Source organism: Martes martes, assembly GCF_963455335.1.
Source record: "Martes martes genome assembly, chromosome: 4".
Lineage (NCBI taxonomy): Eukaryota > Metazoa > Chordata > Mammalia > Carnivora > Mustelidae > Martes > Martes martes.
The window spans coordinates 58,983,223-59,005,506 of record NC_137891.1 but is presented as its reverse complement, the minus strand read 5'-3'; the positions used below and the strand labels follow the sequence as shown (position 1 = coordinate 59,005,506).

General features: G+C 37.4%; 1 protein-coding gene across 2 annotated transcripts in view; it reads right to left on the bottom strand.

Annotated features, from left to right (window-relative positions):
• Window positions 1-22,284, bottom strand: part of UBE2W (ubiquitin conjugating enzyme E2 W) — a gene marked incomplete at its 5' end in the record, with an annotated part of 71,734 nt that overhangs the window by 22,222 nt on the left and 27,228 nt on the right. For both annotated transcript variants that reach the window (XM_080800331.1, XM_080800332.1), the window contains 2 exons: window positions 4,173-4,275; window positions 11,926-12,017. In XM_080800331.1, coding sequence (XP_080656457.1) covers window positions 4,173-4,275; window positions 11,926-12,017 — 195 coding nt within the window. The remainder of the gene's footprint in view (window positions 1-4,172; window positions 4,276-11,925; window positions 12,018-22,284) is intronic.

Genomic DNA, 22,284 nt, shown 5'->3' with positions numbered 1-22,284 from the left:
TCTTACACCCGCTTGAGCTCTCTACCTCAAATGAGTAAATCTCAAAAAAATAATAATAAAGTAAGTCCAAAATATGGCCATCTTCCACAACCTCCACTACTACTTTCTGGTGCAAGTCACCATCAACCCCTCACCTGGATTACTGCAAGTTGTCTGGTCTCCCTTTACCCTTATACACCCAACAGTCAACGTGCCACACAGCAGTCAAATTCTTCCTTTTAATTTTAGGTAGGATCATGTCATTCTTCTGCTCAAAATATTCAAAGGTTTTTCATCCCATTCTGAGTGAAAACCAAAACTCTTATACTGGGCTATACAATCCATGACGGATCCTCCAGACCAAATTATCTCTCAGACCTATGCCCTTGACTCCCCCTCGTTTGTATACACTCCAGGGACCTGCCACATGTGCTCCAGGTTCACAGGCTTTGCATTTTCAGATTTCTGCTCCAAAGTCACCTTCTCAGTAAAACTTTCCTGATGGCTCTATCCAATGCTGCAATATCCTCAATCCCCTTTTTTTCCACCATCTTCCATACTTTATGTTTTGCTTATTGTTTATTGCCTCTTTCTACAAGAATGCAAACTCCACCTAAGGAGGTTTTGTATTTGATTTTCTTCACTACTACTGCCAACACATAGTACAGGGTCTGTTCTATGACATGTGCTAGATAAATACTTACAGAGTGAATGAATCCACATCTGCCTATCCAAATACTAAACCAATTATTAAAGGCAGGCCCAACACCTTTTAATTTCTGTACACTTTTTTGTTTCTAAAGTACAGAGCACAGTATTTGGTACAGAATTCACGTTTACTATGCATTAAATCAGTCAATCATTTACCTGTATCCTTGAATAGGAAAACAGAATATAATACAGAAAGACAGTATTTCTGAATGGCTGATGTTAAGTGTACACTAGTAGAAAACAGTGATGGAAAAGTGCCTCATCTCTTTTCCCAATATTAAAAGGTCTTGCTGTCACTATTGTTTCTTTTAAAGCAAATGACTCAGCCAAACACCTTGTTTTAGATAGGCAGCTTTTTCACTGTAAAGTGAGATACATGAAAAATTAATTACAACTAGTAAGGAAAAGAAAACCCAGCAAACTATGAAGTTTATTATGGTCTTACAGATCTAACTTACTGATACAGAAGTAATGAGTTCACAATGAGACTAGTTTATTTTAGGGTTATTTCCCCAAATTCTACTCTTATAAGTAGTGGTAAATTTAATACTGCTTATTGCATAGGAAGATCAAAGAGTAATTTTCTAATAAGTGCCAATGCTGCTGGGTCTCATCAAATAAAATTTTTGGTGAATGAGGAATTTTACTGCCCTTGAATGGTTCTAATTACTTCCTCAGAGCAATGGATCTCTGGAAAGTTTCAGTTATTGGAAAAATCTCAAAATCTGTATGTACAACAAGGAACTAATTGCTAGACCATTACCATTATTTTATAATCATAGAGATTTTGTGATTAATAAAAATTAAAAAATAATTATCAAGTAATTATCAAGTATTAGTAGACTTAGAGCAGCTCTGTTATTTTCTTAATCATGGATACTAGAATATACAACTTCTGTGATGTTAATCTGAGAGTGATGTTAATAAGTGATATAAAATCTATTCTAAAAGATTGGCATCAACTGCCCCAGAGCTTCCAAAGTTATCATATTACATATTATCTTTCACTTTTAGAGATAACAATACTGTCTGGATAAATAAGCATTTTCCCCATTCTGGTACTCACACCTAATTGGACAGTATGGAAAGGAGTAACTTGGGTTTGAGTCTTGACTATCCTATTAGCTAGCTTTTAAACCATGAACAAGACACTTTACTTCTAAACCTTTAATTTCTTCACTTACGAGGATGAATTCCTAACCACTTCATTAGAGCCGTTACAAGATAAAACCAAAATGGAAGTTACATTAGAAAGTATAATACAAATATTACTACATAGTAGAAGGCATGGAGGTAATGTGTGGATGAAATGGTTAAGTTTGAACTTACATGAAAAGCTAAAGCATTTTCAGACTTGACACCGCAGAAAATAAAGAAGAATTAGAGGTTTTAAGGAGGAGATAGGGATAGTTGTGGTGGTGATGGTGGCATTGTGTGTCTGTGCAAATCAATGAGGCAACTGCACCTTCAAGGAACTCTAACGGCACTGTGAGCAGATGGCCAGGAGTGGAAAGAACTAAAGGCTATTATGTATTAGTCCACATGAAAGATAGAAACTTGGACTACAGCATTGACAGTAGGATAAGAGTGGACTGACTTAAGCACTGCAAAAGGATGTGAAGAGCTGCATTTAACAGTGAGGGGAAGGGAAGAATTTCAATGCAAGCAGACAGGTGGACAATAACTCAAGAAAAAAAAATTTTTTTCCTTATTTTGTTACTGGAAAAGATTGAGTTTAGATGTGTTAAATTTGAGACATCTGGAGGTATTCAAGTAGTGATATCCAACAGTGGTGTGAAATTAAACCTCAGAAAGAAAAGATCTACACAGAACTGTAGAACTGGGAGTTAGCTGCTTAAGATGGTTAAAGACGTTAAAGAAAGAGAGAGAGAAGAACAAGGGGATGCTGAATAAAGAACACAGAGAACACCAAAATCAGAAGATTCAGAAGAGAGGCCAGAAGTCAAAATAGGGAAGGAGAAAAAAAGAATTTGAGATAAGATAACAGAATCCATTACAAACGCTCTTACAGAAATATTCTAGATGAAATTCAAATGATGCTCCAGAGTTTGGTATTTGATTTAGATTTAAATACTAAGGAGAGAATTTAGAGGACACTTGATTTGGTTCGTGTTTATTGAAATACTATTTTCCTCTGATGAAATATCTGTGGGCTCCCGGAGTAAGCCTTCTCCAATATCCCCCCAGTCAACAGTTTGAAGTTGGTGAGTCACATTCTTCCTTCATAACCCTTCAAAAAACTTAGCTGAAGTATAGAAGAACAGGTTGAAGGTGACAAGGAGATACCACTGCCTTCAAGGATTAACTATCTTAAATGATGCTGGTAAGTCAAAAGGCTACAAAATGTGAAGATCATTTCCTAGAGAAAAGAAACATGTTTGCTTTGGTTTCTTATCATAGTCTACACATGCTTAATAGAGAGGCCTAGAGGTCATGACAATAAATAACCCTTAGCTTTATTTTATGAAAATGATAAAAATGGGTTTCCTAATCTTATTTTCTGCTCGCACAAAAACTGCAGAACTCAAGGAATCCATTTCCATTTAATTCTGTGCCTCTATTAAAACAATTTCTTGTATTTATGAATATTACAATAACTGACCTCCATCTCTACTCCTACACTCCTTGGTATATATTTTATTTAAAGTGGCAGTGAAATAGGATTTTCCTCCAAAATAATGATTTTAGCACTTCACGAGTTTTAGGTATTTGAGAAGTTTCACTATTCACAACCTCATTATCTAGCAGTACTACACTGAGTTGGCATTAAGTCTTATCATTTTGCCACTAGTAACTCATTTACCCATCTCACCAAGTCAGAAGTCTGGAAGTCATCCTAGAATCTCCTTTTCTCTCTTCCAAAGATTAATCATTCACCACAGTTAAATAGCTCTCAAAAAAGTTCTTCTATCACCATTATCCCTTGTCTGAGTATTAACCCATTATGTAAACTAACTGTGTCTCAAATTATAATGATCAGACTTAGGGCTTATGTTTAGATATTTAACATCTTGTAATATATTCTATCTTTATGGTACTAAAAGACTGCAAGGACAGCATGTCAATGCAAAATCAAAGAAGTGTTCCTCTGAACAAATCACTTGCCCCCTCACAATATCATTCGATCATTTTATCTAGGAATAAGTGCCTCCAGTTATTCCAAATGCTAAGTTCTCCCACACCCCATGGGCCTGGGTTAGATTTCCAATCCCCTTTCTGCTAACATCTATTCATAAAAAACAATGTTAAGTTCTTGGAGTATAAAAGCGGCAAAGCTCTAATCTCAATAAAGTAAAATGTTCATAAAATCTTGATTATATTACAGATAACATAAAGGAACAAATCTATTCACATAATTACAATGGATTTCTTTATAAGTTTGTATTTAGTCAAAAGTCACTAATTTAGTGTCTTGCTATAATCTAAAAATACAATAAAATGTTAAAAAATAAGGCAGTTACCTGAGGAGAGTCAAAGGGATATCGACTACTAAACTTAAATAGAAGTTGAAATTTTTCCCCTTCATATAAGGTACCTGGTGCACCTTCCATGTCTACAATCCACCTAGAATAGGGGGAAAAAAAAAAGCAAATTTAAAACTTCTGATAAGAATTGGGATGAGAAAGGGAACACTGAAGACTTCCTTTATACCAGGCATTGGGATAAGAGTCATTCATGTGCAACAGCATACTTCATCCTCCCAACAATTTTAAGAGTAGGTATTAACACCCTTCACTGATGCTCACAGGTTAAGTAACTAGATCAAAGTCAGACAACTGGCAAAGGACAGAGCCAAATTTTAATCCAGGTCTGAAAACACAAACCCAACTCAAGTGTGCTGACACCAAAGCCTGTACTCTTGCTACTCAATTAACACTCCTTATTTTTCCAAAATACTATTTTTGCAATGATTAGAAAGATTTTATAGGTAACATCAAACTAACGAACTGCCTTTCTGATATCATTTCAGAAGCAACGACTGAAGTAGGTATCAACAACAACTAGAGAATCATGGCTGTTAGACCTATCTTCTCATCAGTATTCTAGAGACGAAACAGGAAAAAAGATAAGCTAACATCAGTCCCCTTACTTTGATGGCTATCCAAGGCTCTATAATGCCTTTCCTTTGTCTCTCACATTTCAGTTGTTTCCTAAAACTCAAGAGATTTTTAAAAAATTTTTCATTAACATATAACGTATTATTTGTTTCAGGGATACAGGTCTGTGATGCATCAGTCTTACACAATTCACAGCACTCACCAAGGCACATACCCTCCCCAAGGTCCATCACCCAGCCCCCTCCCCTCCAGCAGCCCTCAGTTTGTATCCTGAGATTAAAAGTCTCCTATGGTTTGTCTCCCTCTCTGTCCTCGTTCTATCCCACTTTTCCCTCCTTCCCCATGAGCCTCTGTCTTGTCTCTCAAATTCCTCCTACCAGTGAGATCATAGGATATTTGCCTTTCTCTGACTGACTTATTTCGCTTAGCGTAATACCCTCTAGTTCCATCCATGTTGCCATAAATGGGAAGATTTTGTGTTTTTTGATGGCTGCATAATATTCCACACGATATCTATCTATCTATCTATCTATCTCACATCTTCTTTATCCATTCATCTGTTGATGGACATCTAGGCTCTTTCCATAGTTTGGCTATTGTGGACATTGCTGCTATAAATATTGGGGTGCACATGCCCCTTCAGATCACTACATTTGTATCTTTAGGGTAAATACCCAGTAGTGAAATTGCTGGATCATAGGGTAGCTTCTCTATTTTCAGCCTTTTGAGGAACCCTCCATAAAGTTTTCCAGAGTGGCTGCACCTGCTTGCATTCCCACCAACAGTGCTGGAGGGTTCCCCTTTCTCCGCATCCTCGCCAACACCTGTCATTTCCCAACTGGTTAATTTTAGCCATTCTGACTGGTGTGAGGTGGTATCTCACTTAGAAGAGATTTCTATAGCCTCTTTATAAGCCTACTTTGTTTCCACATAAAATAATAATGAATATACATCTGTTTATAATTATAATCAATCTCTTGCTCACTTATTTTATTAGTAAGCTCTATGCCCAACATGGGGCTTGAACTCACAATACTGAGATCGAGAGTAACATGCTCTACTGACTGAGCCAGCCAAGTACCCATATCTCTTGCTCTTTTAAAAAAAAGCGGGGGGGGGGGTAGTATATTTCTTACTCTGCCCCTCCCCTGCTCATGCTCTCTCAAATAAACGATCTTAAAAATAAATTAATTACATTAATTAATTTTAAAAAGGGGAAACTGGGACATCAGGGTGGCTCAGTTAAGCATCCAACTCTCTATTTCAGCTCAGGTCTGATCTCAGGATCCTGACATTGAGCCCCGCATCTTAAGCCTGTTTAAGATTCTCTCTCTCTCTCTCTCCGCTCCCCCCCTCCCCAAACCCTGCTGGTCATGTACGTGTTCTCTAAAAAAAACAAACAAACCAAAATTTAAAAAATAAAAATTTAAAAAGGGGAGTAGAATAAGGATTATGGTGGCAAAGATGATGGGACCACATTGAAGCAAAAGTGGACTAATCATAAGAATCCTAATTAAAGCACTGGCCAACTCCTTTCATCTTAAACTTTTTAGGTATCAAAATTTATTACTTTAAGTACAGTATTAAGGAAGTAATATTGAGAATACAGTGTTGAGGTTCTAGTTATCACCCCACATACTATGGATTAGTATAATAAATGTGCCTGCTCTTTGAAAGCAATCAGCTAACACATACATGCCTTTAAAAGGATAGCTATTCATTTTCAAAGTGCATGCTGAATACCACACATGATAAAAAAAGATATGACCAAGAAGCAATATTTTACAGTGAATTACACAGGTCTGTCCCTTCGCGGTGGCCATGAGTAAGCTGTTTTACTTTTGTAAAAAGTAAAACTATTGTTTTACTTGTTTTAACTATTTCAATTCTAAAACACACATTTAAAACAAAGCTAAAAGTTCATTACAAAAGGATACTCATCTCAAAGTGTTTCAAAGATAAATGGCATTACGTATGCAAAACATGTAGTACTTTCCTGACATCAGAACCAGTAGTAAATAGTAAATTAAATATAATGCATAAGCTGCATTAAAAACAAATTAAAAACGAAAACCTGTTCTCCTTACAAACTGGGTCTTTGCTAGCCATCAAGATCCCCTTTTATCCCTGACATCTACTATGCACAATGATTATTCCAAGGAAAAATCAGAGGACTTCCTGGTGCTCTTTCTTTAAAAGTTGATTTGAAGCTTTGCGCAGTGGCAGTATCGTAGCCAATGAGGTTTATCCGAGGCGCGATTATTGCTAATTAAAAGTTGATTTGATTTGTTTGATTGATTGAGTGATGAGCTAGTGAGAGCAGGAGAAAGAACAGAGGGGAAGGGAAAGGAAAGGTCTCGGGCAGCTCTGGGCTCAACCCCAATGCAGGACTTGATCTCAGGACCTTGAGATGATGACTTGAGTCAAAAACCAAGAGTCCAGAGTTTTAACCAACTGAGCCACCTGGGCACCCCTCGTGGTGCCATTTCTTTCTCTTTATAAGGCAAATTTTAGGACAGGGACACCTGGGTGGCTCAGTCGGTTAAATGTAGGTCTTTGGCTCAGGTCATGATCCTAGGGTCCTGGGATCAAGTCCTTGCTCAGCAGGGAGCCTGCTTCTCCCTCTGCCTGCCTTTCCCCTTGCTTCTGTGCTGTTTCTCTCTCTGACAATAAATAAATAAAATCTTAAAATAAAAATTTTTGGACATATTGTACCATAAATTTACCTGTGATCTATCCAAACACAGCTTTCAAATAAAAGCTAAGCATGTATCTTAGTAATCCTTCCAATATCTGGGTGAGACAGGTCAAAGGTGGCATATATTTTCAACATTGTGCAGGATAATTTTAAATAACTTTTTGCTAATTGAAAAAGCAATATATGTTCACTATAGAAAATTTAGAAAGGTATAAACAAACAAAAATCACCCAAATATAATCACTGTTGAAGTACTTTCAGTACATTTCATTCTAGTCATTTTATAGTTTCTTTATCAATGGAATTGATGTCTAATAGTTAAATTATGTGTACACTTGAATCAGTTGGTTAAGGGTGTGACTCTTGATTTCAGCTCAGGTCACTATCTCAGGGTCATGGTCCCATGTCGGGCTCCATGCTGGGCATGGAGTGTGCTTAAGATTCTCTCTCCCTCTGCCCACCTCCCCCTTGCTCTCTCTAAAAAATAATAATAAATAAATTTTTTTAAAAAATAACAAAACAAATAAACAAAAACAAATCCTTAGTGTTTATGAGTCCAATTAAGGGCACATGCCCCTGAGGATGAATAAAATGGGAGAAGTCTCAGTTCTTAACTTCCAGTGAGTAGTTACTGTTCTAGGCTTCTAATGTTTAAACAGTTATTTTTCATGCATTCATAGCTCCTAATCAAAGAATCGGCCAACTATCCCCCTCCAAAGGAAGAACTAGCTCCGTTGGATAAATTACGACAGGATATACACCAATATGGCCTCTCTCAGGGATTTTCAAAGGGATTATGTCTATACAAAATTTCTGCATTTCATGCTGACTACAGGCTGTAACTCAAGGGATGCCATTCCATGGTCTAACTTTGAGAAACCGTTTCCCTTTTACTGACATTTAAATTGCTTCTAAATTGTTTCTAGAAATAGTAATGTTGAAATGAGTATAGTTAGTTCTAAGTTAATCTTTTTTTTTAAAGGCAAGCTCTATGTCCACCAACATGGGGCTTGAACTCACGACCCTGAGATCAAGAATTTCATGTTCTGGGCACCTGGGTAGCTCAGTGGGCTAAAGCCTCTGCCTTCGGCTCAAGTCATGATCTTAAGGTCCTGGGATCAACCCCGCATCAGGCTCTCTGCTCAAGCAGGGAGCCTGCTTTCCCCCGTCTTCCTCTGCCTGCCTCTCTGCCTACTTGTGATCTCTGTCTGTCGAATAAATATATAAAATCTTAAAAAAAAAAAAAAGAATTGCATGTTCTACTGAATGAGGCAACCAGGCACCCCTGGGTTAATCTTTCTATGTCTCTGTTCCTTCCTTAGTTCAGCATAGGGATTTATTTATTAGTTCAAAGGATATGATATGCTTTTTTAAAAGATCTTAATACATGCTACCAAACTGTCTTCCAGAAAGCTGAACGTGTTTTTTTTTTTTTAAATCATCATTCTTATTCCACTTAAACACATCTTTTAAGATCTAATTTTTTAAGACTACTTTTATATCCTGGAAGACAGTCAAAGATAAAAAAACTTTTGTGACTCATTTACAGTAAATTATTTTAAAAGAAAAATTGTCTGACAAACATCTCTAAAAACAACAGGCTTATTCTGCAACAAAGATACTGCAGTTTTGGTAGTTAAACAATTTGTGGTAAAACTGCTTGTCAATCTATACAAATGTTTCCATTTGTACAAATGTAAAACATTCCTTTAACCATTTATAAGTCATTATATTATGTGGTTCTGAAAATGGGAAAGGCTGAAATAGGAAGCACTTGATTATTACTGACGAAAATGGAATATAATCTGTTCATTACACACAACCCCCCCAAAATCTTCATTTAATTATATAGAACAAATGTCATACACTCTAAATATGTTCTCCATTTTCAAATTTCGCTTGATAGAAATTAAAAATCAATGAAGAGTCACAACAAGAAACAGAAGAACCTTAAATGAATATTACTAAGTAATAGAGGCAATCTGAAAGGCTATATACTGTAGGATTCCAACTATATAAGGGTCTGGGGAAGGGAAAACTACAGAGACAGTAAAAAGATCAATGGTTGGGAGGGGTGATGAGTACCTGGAGCACAGGCGATTTTCAGGGCAGTGAAATACTCCATATGATACCATAATGATGCTACATGTCATCGAACATTCACCCAACCATACAGCACCACAAATGAATTACAATGTAAACTACAGACTTCGGGGGATGTGTCAATCACACCTCCTCAATTATAACAAATGTCCCACTCTGGTGGGGGATGTTGACAATGGGGGAGGGTTGTGCATGTGTGAGAGCAGAGGATATGTGGGCAATCTCTGTACCTTCTGCTCAATTTTGCAGGGAACCTAAAAATGCTTGAGAACCCAGCAATGTTTTAAAAAGACTGTTATAGAGCTGGATATCCGTACCCATTTTCAAACAACAATACATCCATCCAAACATAAATAGATCCATTCTTCACATCCCTGTTTTTAAAAAGCTTGAATTCTGGGGCGCCTGGGTGGCTCAGTGGGTTAATCCTCTGCCTTCGGCTCAGGTCATGATCCCAGGGTCCTGGGATCGAGCCCCGCATCGGGCTTTCTGCTCATCGGTGAGCCTGCTTCCTCCTCTCTCTCTCTGCCTGCCTCTCCCTACTTGTGATCTCTGTCTGCCAAATAAATAAATAAAATATTAAAAAAAAAAAAAAAAAAAAAAAAAAAAAAAAAAAAAAAAAAATAAAAAGCTTGAATTCTGTCATAAGTATGGACTCAAATCTAAAAGTCAAAGCTAACTAAAATTGTTTCTCTAAAAGGATAAATATGTCCATGAATCCTGGTCACTTTTGCTCTCTGGACCTAGAATATCACTAAGTATTTGAATTATTCTCTTTGTCCTATAATTTGGTTTATTGTATACTTTTTATCTTGTTGCCTCCTATCTCTTTTACGTTTTTGAAGATTTTAAGGAAAGGTTCCATTATTTTAAGTCCCTCCCCCCGCTCCCCATTTCAGAACATTTACCCTTGTCTAACAAAACTATAAAATCAAAGGAATAGTAAAAATAGACTGATGGATGGACTTAGGATGATACTTTAGAAAACATTTCAGGGCAAACCTGTCGGGACCCCTCTCACTCGAGAGCTTTTTCTGTATCTTCACTTAAGAAACTTCTATTGCTTGGGGGGCCTGGGTGGCTCAGTGGTTAAGCATCTGCCTTCGGCTCAGGTCATGATCCCAGGTTCCTGGGATTGAGCCTCACATCGGGCTCCCTGCTCAGTGGGCGGGAAGCCTGCTTCTCCCTCTCCCACTCCCCCTGCTTGTGTTCCTTCTCACTCTGTCTCAGCAAATTAAAAAAAAAAAAAAAAAAGAAAAAGAAAACATTTCAAACTAATTGAAATGCTCATCTTTATGAGAGGACACATATGTATCTCTCTACTCTTCTTGGTTTCATATCTGAGAAAAGACTTCTTTGCGCCCAAGGAAGGAGCAGAATTAGACTACTTCTGTGTCTTCCTTCTATGCTTCACTTTTTTATCCTCATGAAGAAGTTTCTTATCTATTAAAAGAGGCTGCTAAAGAGTCTGGCATTTAGTTACCGTTCTGTACAGGGCAATTAATGTGTTCAGGGATTGGAGACACCTCTTGACTACTATTCTCTTCAAACCTCTACATGTGGTTTTGAAAAATTTGATAAACAACCTCATGCCAAACTGCATTTTAGATGAAGATCATTTCATAAACAAAGTCAAACCAAAGTTATTATATGCTGCCTCTTTAGCAGGAAACATTTTATTTTATTTTATTTTTATTTTTATTTTTTTTAAAGATTTTATTTATTTATTTGACAGACAGAGATCACAAGTAGGCAGAGAGGCAGCCAGAGAGAGAGGAAGGGAAGCAGGCTCCCTGCTGAGCAGAGAGCCCTATATGGGGCTCGATCCCAGGACCCCGGGATCATGACCTGAGCTGAAGGCAGAGGCTTTAACCCACTGAGCCACCCAGGCGCTCTGGCAGGAAACATTTTAAAATGTTACTAATCAACATATGGTTGGGGAAAAAAAAAGGTTAAGAAATCATACATCATATGCAATGTGTATGATACTATTATGTAACACAAAATGGGATATACAAAAGCATAGGATAAGATCGATTTACCTCTTGATGGAAGAAAGTGGTATGAAATATGAAATTCCACATTTAAAAATTTTTAAAGATTTATTTGGGAGAGAGAGCAAGGAGAGGGGCAGAGTGAGAGACAGCAAGAGAGAATCTCAAGCAGACTCCCCACTGAGCAGAGAGCCCAAAGCGGGGCTTGATCTCACGACCCTTAATCAAAATCAAGAGTTGGACACTTAAACAACTGGAGCCATCCAGGTGCCCCCAAATACTACATTTTAAAAAATAAGTGTATATTCATACTTTACACTAATAATAAAAGAAACAATGACTTCAAAAATTAAATACTTACTGTGTAATTGAATTCTGAACACTCTTTTCATTTAAAGTCATTCCGGGAGGTGGGTCATTTTGCAAAGCCAACAGTTCTTTCTGCAGTCGTTTCTAGAAAAGAATATCAACAGTAATTTATATTTAAAAAAAAAGAAAAAGACAATATAAACATCCTTCTAGTTTCACAGTCTGAAATCCTTGAGTAAATTTACTCCAAATGCTCACATCTTTTCCTTTGCAAGAACTTTTCATCTTGTATATATCTTATATGTCTCTTTAATTTTTAATTGTTTGTCCTATAATTCACGATCAAAATATTTCTAAATAGATTTGTAAACAATGATGCTGTAAAGAGCAGACCGCTACCTACAAAACGTCACTGTTACTCCACTGAGGTTATAAGATCTCAGCCCAGATTATAATTGCTTAAAAGTTTCAGCAGTGTTTTCTTTACTACTTTCCAATTATAAAAACCACCTTCTCCAACATCCTTAAAAAATATGTCACTTTAGACATACAAGCTTGCCAAAAAAAACTATACAAGTAACCACATGTGCAAAAATCCTTTTGAAAATGTTATGAATAATTTTAATTTACAATTTACAGCCCTTATTTGTTTTCATTTTTAAATAGGATACCTACACACAAACTTTCAATTCCAGAATATAATGTCAGGACCTGCGATATAGTTATTTTTCTACACATTAGATGCCCCCAAATGGCTGTATTTTACATTCTTCTTTATACAGTTTTTATTGCTCAACTCTTCCCATGTAATCACTAGTGGACATTCTTTCCCAGTATACAACAAAGCAAAACAAAAACCACAGAAGCCCATAGCTTATGGGTTTAAAAACCAAATAACCAATGTTATTAGAATTGCATGTAACACTATAAAGACTCTTAATGAGCATCTTTTCTTGCATTAAAGTAAACAAGCATGGATATCTGTTCAGAACTCAACAATTCTCTGCTTAAAAGCTAGCTTGTAGTTTTTCTGGACAATGAAATATTACTAACAATATAGCAATGTTTCCAGATCTTTTCAATGCTGGATACTTTCAAGTAAGCTTAACATCATCCAAAACCATTACAGGTTAGAAAACTTCTCCCTTCTTTCTTGAGAATCATTGCACAAGAACCTATTAATAGGCACATACTTGGCTCACAGACAGCTAGCTATCTATGGACCATCATGTCTTTGTTTTGTTCTCTGCAGCCCTTCTGCAATTACCTTCTTACATTTGTCTGGCTGTCACCGTACAAGGAGGATGGACAATGTTGTTGATCACAGCAAACCCAGGGCCTAAAATATGCTCAAAAACATTTGCTAATAAATCAATAAAAATTACCAAAAAAACCCAAAACAAAACACAACAAAATCTCCTAAATGGCCCTTTAAATGGCCAAGAATGAAAACTTCCCTTGGATCTTGCAATATCACAACTGCTAATAACAATGAAAATAAAGTATCGGCTACTTGCAATTTCTGACCTCAGTTGCCTCCCAAAATGTAAAATAAAGTTGCCTGCCTAAATAACTTGTTTTGAATAAAGGAATATATTTGTGATAAATTTTTGTTAGAACAAGGTTTTTAATTTATTCCACTTACAATAACAAATGTGGGTTATATGATCAAGTAAATGTTTTTATTAAGTTTTTTATTTTAATTCCAGTATAGTTAACATACAGTGTTATATTAGCAGGTATACAATATAGTGATTCAGTGATCAAGTACATTTTTAAAAACACTGGGTACAAAATGGGAGAAACTGTTTTCTTCAATGCAGGACTTCTCAGAGACTTCTAATATACTAACTTGCACAATGATTCTCCAAGGGGAAGAAGATAACACAGAGGTTTCCAAAAGTAACGGAACCCCCTTAGTGTAAACCATCTTGGAAAAATCTTGTTTCAATAACCACATTTTGGGTAACACTGCTGTAGAAACTCTCCAGATCTTGAGAACCTCACTGAAACAGGGAAAGCAATCCCTTATTATCAAATCAAGGAAGGTCCATTTGCATAGCTACTAACTGAAACAGAAGGATAAAAAGGTAAGCTATGAAGAGTTTTACTGGCATAATTATCCCTAGGTCTCCTGAACATAGTGATACAAAAGAAGAAATGTTTTCCACACCCTGATACTACTCCTTACATGTTCACAAGAGACCTGTGATGACCAAACTCCAAGAGAATCTCTAATTAACTGTTTCCTTATATTCACATTTTTCTGTAGTTCCTTCCCACACTGTACCAAAACTGTCAGTGACCAATAGAATATAGCAGAAACAATGTTACTCCCAAGATTAGGTTCTAAAAGACTATGGTTTACATTTTGGTCACTCTCTGTAGAATCATTTGCCATATTGGAAACAGCCCAATTCAGAAGCTCACATGCTAATATTACTGGCCTCCTGGGGCACCTGGGTGGCTCAATGGATTAAGCCGCTGTCTTCGGTTCAGGTCATGATCTCAGGGTCCTGGGATCGAGCCCCGCATTGGGCTCTCTGCTCAGTGGGGAGACTGTTTCCCCCTGCCTCTCTCTGCCTGGCTCTCTGCCTACTCATGATCTCTCTCCCTGTCAAATAAATAAATAAAATCTTAAAAAAAAAAAAAAAAAAGATTACTGGCCTCCTGCTAATAACCACATATTAGGAAGTTATAGTCTCCAATCCTAACCAATCATTCAAATGACTGCAGCCCAGGCCAATATCTTGCCTAGAAACTCAAGAGACTAAGTCAGAACCATCTAGCTAAGCTTCTGATTCCAGACCCTTTGGACTGCAAAGGATTATGTTTGTTCTTTCAAATTACTAAATTTGGGGGGAATTTGTTATACAGCAAGAGATAATGCAGGACCTCTGCTCCAAATTCCCTTCATGAGAAGGGGCTATCACCCCCTTTTATTTCAACATCACAGGTCAGAATCCAAAACATTCATAGGACATTTTTTTTTACTACATTAAAAAATGTAGTAACTTTTTCACTACATTAAAAAGACAATTCATGGGGTGCCTGGGTGGCTCAGTTGGTTAAGCCTCTGCCTTCAGTTCAGGTCATGATCCCAGGGTTCTGGGATCAAGCCCTGCATCAAGGTTGCTGCTCAAGGAGGGTCTACCTCTCCCTATTCATCTGCCTCTCTCCCGGCTCCTGCTTTCTCTTGCACTCTCTAATAAATAAATAAAATCTTTAAAAAAAAAAACAAAACAAAACACAATTCATGTCAGTTCCTTATTGTCTTATAGCTCCTAGGCAGTAAACTACTTTGCACATCCACCTCCTCTCCAATAAAGAGATAAAGTAGGGCCAACAGTTTGGGGGCTAATGAGTATTTACTAAGCTCAATAACAAAAGTAGTAATTCATCCATGCACTTAAAATGACAACTTAAAAAAAGACACAAAGAACGGAAGGTCAAGTGGTGTGTCTATTTGGCAGGTTCACAAAAATAGGGAATTTATCCTTTGGGGTATATTCTTCTCAGAACAGTAATTCCTGGCGTGCCTGGGTGGCTCAGCGGGTTGAGCCTCTGCGTTCCGCTCAGGTCATGATCTCAGGGTCCTGGGATCGAGCCCTGCATTGGGCTCTGCTCAGCGGGGAGCCTGCTTCCTCCTCTCTCTCTGCCTGCCTCTCTGCCTACTTGTGATCTCTGTCAAATAAATAAATAAAATCTTAAAAAAAAAAAAAAGAAAAAGAACAGTAATTCCTCGGAGAAGGCAGGACATGCATTTATTTATTTATTTATTTTAAAAAAGACTTACTTTCAGAGTGTGTGTGCATGCACACATGCAGGCAGAGGCAGAGGGAAAGAAAGCAGCAGACTCCCCACTGAACACAGAGCCCAATCCCAGCACCCTGAGATCAAAACCCGAGTCAAAGTCAGATACTTAACTGACTCAGCCACCCAGGTGCCCCAACATGTCTTTCAGTAACCAATCGGTCCTCTCAAGGGTCCACTGGATCTTCTAAGCAACTGGTTCTAATCAGCTATACTCAAAAATAAAATAAAACTAAAACAAAAATAAAAAAGGGGGAAAGAAAAAAAAAAAAGAAACTGATTCTGAGTTCCCTGAATATGGAACCAGAAGCTAAAAGAGAAGCATCTAAAAAATTTGATGTAAAAATAAAAAAATAATTCCTACTCACTTGAGGATATGAAGAACTACTGTAAACTAGAGATCACACCATGTAGCCTCAATCAACAGAAAGCTATTATCTCATGAGGAGGTATTCAGCTCCTAACTTTGAAGACAAAGCATAGAAAAAGCAGAAGAGAAACACTCACAAAAGCAATGATACCACTCACTGTGAAAACTAGCATGGCAATGTGGTCAGCTTTCCCAGACAGTGCTGAAAATGGCAGCTACAGAATGAGGTAACTGGAAATAATGGGAAATAACTGCAAAAGGAAACTACTGTAACCAAAGAAGCAGAAAACTACCCAGAAACCACTGGGTGAGGAAGAAGACAAGAAATTAGAGTTCCAGTGGTTCTTGACCAAATATCACCCTTTTCTGTACCTAAACTGGTGAGGTATGGGAAAACTAATTACATATATTGCAAATGTACCATGTTCTCTGAATGTAAGAAACATCATCATAAGATGCACTGTTATCTTACAGAACACCAGAAAAGGAAAACCGCTGCCAATTAAACACCATTGGTAAGACATTGATTGCAGATGTTTAAATATTTTTTAAAAATGTACATTTAAAAATCTATGAATATTAATAAAAGTTTGATTTCTGAATAAGTTGAATATGGCTAAAATGATTCTTTTCTCAATATTTAACACCTAACCAAAAATACATGATCTCAATCTTTAAATATACACTTTATTTCCAGAATTTACATAACAGCAGTACACAGACATCTTGTCCTCCCTGGCTAAAAGGCCTGAAGTTACTAGCAAGAGAATTTCTTTTTCTCATCTTGTGCATCAAAAACAGCCAAACCCAGAACCTAAATGTTTGGAAGCACCTCAAACATAGAGTAAATCTGAAAACTCCATCTAAGCCTCATCTTATGTTGGCTCAAGTCTGGAAGACTCATAGGAATTTGAGCTCTGAGAGATCCTGGTGGATTTATATACTCAATAAGAAAGATCTTGATACATCTAGATACCTTGAGAAGCAATGCTTATAAACACTTTCAGAACTGGTTTGGCTTGAGGCACTTCACTGGCACAGTCAGTAGAACCTGCGACTTTTGATCTTAGGGTGGTAAATTTAAGCCCCACGTTGGGTGGGGAGCCTACATAAAACAACAACAATAACAACAAAAACACCAAACTGGTTTGGCTTCTCAGTGGCTCTGGCTTGGTAGACCAGCCATGAATGCAAATGGCTCAACCCCACCCTTCATTACCTAACAAAAGAGTCTGTTTATTTTTGGTAGATACGCCACATTATTTTTGTTTAACCCTACTCATCTTTAGTGACAGAATCAATACTACAAACATTTATTGCTTCATGTGTTCTTAAACTATAATCTACTGCCTCACTGAATCCAGCTGGAGAAATATGTTATTAAATTATCAAGGATAATTTCTCCAACTCCTCATTAAATGAAAAGCATGGCCCAGTAACAGGTCCACACACCACACTTTGTGTAGCACAGGCTAAACCATGAAGTATTATCCTAATGATGTGATCTCTGCCTCTTCAGCTACTGTCATTTTCATCAATGCCCACTGTTAAATATTATTCCAGTTTTTGCTTTTTTACACAGCTGAGGATGATGGGTATGATAGTATTAAAAAAAAAAAAAAAGTACTATGGTTGTTCCATAGTGCATATTACTGTTTAAGATGAAAAATACCACATCAAATGAAATGCACCAAATAGCCAGTTGTGAATGCAACATAAAAGTTCATACAGGAAATCGGAAGTGCTAACTCAATGAATACACAAGTGGTAAGAAGTTAAGCAGCCTTACTGATGATATGGACAAAGTCTAACTGGTCTGGATAGATCAAACCAGCCACAAGAGCCCCTTCAGCCAAAGCCTAATCCAGAGTTAGGCACTAACTCTTCAAATCTGTGAAATCTAAGAAAGGTGAGGAAGCTGCAGAAGAAAGGTCTGAAGCTGGCAGAGACTGATTCATAAGGTTTAAGGAAAGAAAAGAAGCTGTTTCCATAACATGAAAGTGCAAGGTGAAGCGGCAAGTTCTCCAGAAGATCCAGCTAAGATAATTAATGAGGGTGGTTCACTAAACAACAGATTTTCAATGGAGATGAAACAGTCTTCTATTAGAAGATGATGCCATCTAAAACTTCCATAGCTAGAGAATAGAAGTCAATGGCTGGCTTCAAAAGCTTCAAAGGACAGGCTGACTCTTGTTAGGGACTAACACAGCTGTGGACTTTAAGCTGAAGTCAAAGCTCATTGACAATTCCAAAAATCCTAGAGCCCTTCAGAATTACGATGAATCCACTCTCCCTCTGTTCTGTAAACAGAACAACAAAGACTGGATGACAGCACGTCTGTTTATAACAGTTTACTGAATATATATATATATATATATATATTTTTTTTTTTTAGTTTACTGAATATTTTAAGTCTACTCTTGAGACCTACTGCTCAGGGAAAAGATTCCTTTCAAAATATTGCTTCTCATTGACATTGTACCTGGACACCCAAGAGCTCTGACGAAGATGTGCAAAGAGAGTAATGTTCTCATGCCAGCTAACATAACATCTATTCTGTAGTCATAGATCATGGACTAATTCTGACTTTCAAGTTTCATTATTTAAACACATTTTGTAAGATATAGTTCCAATAGAGTTGATTCCTCTGATGCAGCTGGGCAAAGCAAGCTGAAAATCTTCTGGAAAGGATTTACTCTTCTAGGTGCCATTAAGAACATGTGTAATTTACAGGATGAGGTCAAAGTATCAACACTAGCAGGAGTGTAGTTGATTCCAATCCTCATGGATGACTCTGAGGGGTTCAAGAATTCAGTGGAGGAAGTAACTGCAGATGTGATAGAAACAGCAAAAGTAGAATTAGAAGTGGAGCCTGAAGATGTGACAGAACTGCTGTGATCTCATGATAAAATGTGAATGGATGACGAGTTGCTTCTTACAGATGAACGAAGAAAGTGGTTTCTTGAGATGGAATCTACTGGTTAAGATGCTGTGACAATTGTTGAAATAAGAAAGGATTCAGAGTGGTAGGGTTTGAAAGGATTGATTTCTATTTTGAAAAAGTTCTACTGTGGGTCAGATACTGTTAAACACAGAAACAGTTCCTGAAAAGGAAGAGTTGATCAATATGGCAAATTTCACTCTTGTCTTATTTTAAGAAATTGCCACAGCCACCCCCACCTTCAGCACCTACAACCCTGATCAGTCAGTGATCATCAACAGCAAGACAAGAACCTCCACCAGCAAAAAGATTACGATTCACTGAGAGCTCAATGGTGGTCAGCATTCTTGAGCAGTAAAGTATTTTTCTTTTTTTTTTCAAAGATTTTCATTTAGTTATTTAACATAGAGAGACAGAAAGGGAACACAAGCAGGGGGAGTTGGAGAGGGAGAATCAGGCTTCCCGCCGAGCAGGGAGCCCGATGCAGGTCTTGATGCAGGCAGGTCTCAATCCCAGGACCCTGGGATTATGACCTGAGCCAAAGGCAGGCGCTTAACAATTGAGCCAACTGAAAAATATTTTTCAATTACCCTATGCACACTGTTTTTTCAGACATAATGTTACTGCATACCTAAAAGACTATAATATAGTGTAAATATAACTTTTATATGCACTGGGAAACCAGAAAATACATCTGACTTACTTTATTATGATATTTGCTTTGATGCAGTGGTCCAAACCAAACCCACAGTATCTCTGAGGTATGCCTGTATTCTAAAGAGTAAAAATTCTGGGGCACCTGGGTGGCTCCATAGGTGAAGCATCCAACTCTTGATTTCGGCTCAGGTTGCAATCTCAAGAGTTTTGAGATCTAGCCCCAGCTCAGGCTCTGCGCTCAGCAAGGCATCTGCTTGAGATTCTCTGCCCCTCAGGACACCCCAACCCCACCTCCCGCACGTGCTCTTTCTCTCCCTCTAAAATAAATAAATAAATCTTTTTTTTTTTTTTTTTAAATAAAAGGTAAAAATTCCTTATTTAGGGTAGGGGGAAACAGAAAAAGAAAAACATTAAAAACTTAAGAGATAAATGTCAATGGTTGCTAATTCAACTGTATGTGAAATGGCTAACGATGCCTTTCTCTCATTTCATCTAACAACCAACAGGAAGTGGAAGGTTATCAATACAGGAACATAATGGAATAAAAACAAGATTACTATACACATTACCATCATTACAGTATCAAACTACTACTATTTTTTCCCCAACATTAAACAATTATAATGGCTCTCTCTGTTCTTTCAGGGTGAGAGGCAGGCAATGAAATAATCTCACCTTATTTTAAAATGAAGCAGAATTTGATTCATGCAAATTAAGGAAACATTTTCTTTCCTACTGAATTCTAAATACACTTCTACAGACCTTAGTGCCTAACAGCTACTTGTTGAAACTTTGTCCCCTTTTTGGAAATGGAAAGCCTCCATCAGACCGGAATGCAAATGTGACAAGACTTAAAGATTCCTCTTCTTAAAAACATCCCACAGCCTAAAGAGAGATAAATATGTAGTAATTTCCACATGCTTTTGGGGTACAGTAGTGCCTAAAAGGGGAGGAGTGATCAAAGAAAGAAACCAGGATTATGGTAAACTGAAAAACAAAAGAAGGATATGTTTTAAAAACTAAACAATTTCTTTTTCAGCAGAATGGCAGAGCCAATACTCTGAAAAATTCTATAAAATGCAAAAAGTGAGCGTAGGAATCCTGAAATAAAAGGATCATAGCTGGATTTCACCTTGGGGAATTCCACCGAATCCAAGGAGGGGCAAGACCAAAAAGAGAGGAAAGAAGACTACGAACTCTTCAATATAAGGGTAAGATACAAGGCACAGAAATTTCCCTGTTTTGAACAGAGCAATGGGCAGAGAAAGAACGAACTTCTACCATGAAATGTCTTAACCTTAAGCGGACGCCCACATGGGTTTGTAGTATGAATTCCTGCAACCTTACGCAAGAATTTAATCAAAAGTGGCCCAGGAAGTAATGCCAGGCAACCGGCAGAACCAAATATAAGTCCTTGAGGAAAAAAACTTTTCTATCCCTTTGAGGCAACAATTTTGCTTGTCAGAATCTAGAGATTATGTCGATTTATCTTTGCATTCCTAGCATTCAAAACTGCCTGGCACATAATGTTTCTTGTCTTAGTAAATGTTTCAAAACAAATTAATAAGAGCGTTGACTTATTGACTATTTGCAAGTACAAGATCCAGAAACAATATATATATGTCCATCAATAGCTAAATTACACAAATTATGTCATATGGAAATAAGACTATGCAACCACTAAGAATTATGTGTACTAACAAAAGAACCCTAAAATATACTGAATAAAAAGCAAGCCTTAATCAGGGAAATACAAATCAAAACCACAATGAGATATCACCTCATGCCAGTCAGAACGGCTAAAATTAACAACTCAGGAAACAACAAATGTTGGTGAGGATGTGGAGAAAGGGGAACCCTTTTACACTGCTGGTAGGAACGCAAACTGGTGCAGCCACTCTGGAAGATAGCATGGAGGTTCCTCAAAAAGTTAAAAACAGAGCCACAACAGTCAAAATATGGAATGAACCCAGATGTCCATCAACAAATGAATGGATACGATGTGGTACAGGGGTGCCTGGGTGGCTCAGTTGGGTAAGTGGCTGCCTTTGGCTCAGGTCATGATCTCAGGGTCCTAGGATAAAGCCCTGAGTTGGGCTCCCTGCTCAGTGGGGAGTCTGCTTTTCCCTCTGCCCCCACCCCTTGCTTCTGCATGCCCTCTCCACTCCCCTGCCGGCTCATTCTCTCTCTCTCTAATAAAAAAAATCTTAAAAAAAAAAAAAAAAAGATGTGGTATACGTATACGCAGCTATCAAAAAGAATGAAATCTTGCCATTTGCAATGATATGGATGGAACTAGGGGGCATTATGCTAAGCGAAAGAAGTCAGAGAAAGACAATTATCATATGATTTCACTCATATGTGGAATTTAAGAAACAAAACAGATGAACATAGGAAAACAGTTGCTGGAGGGGAGATGGGTGGATGGATGGGATAAATGGGTGATGGGCACTTGATATACGGAGCACTGGGTGTTACCTGCAACTGAGAATCACTAAATAACCTCAGAAACTTATAATACTCTATTATGTTAATTAAGTGAAATTTAAACGTTAAAAATATTTTAAAAAGCAAGCCTCAAAATATATATAATTCCTTTATGTTAAAACAAAAGCAAGAGATTTGGGATG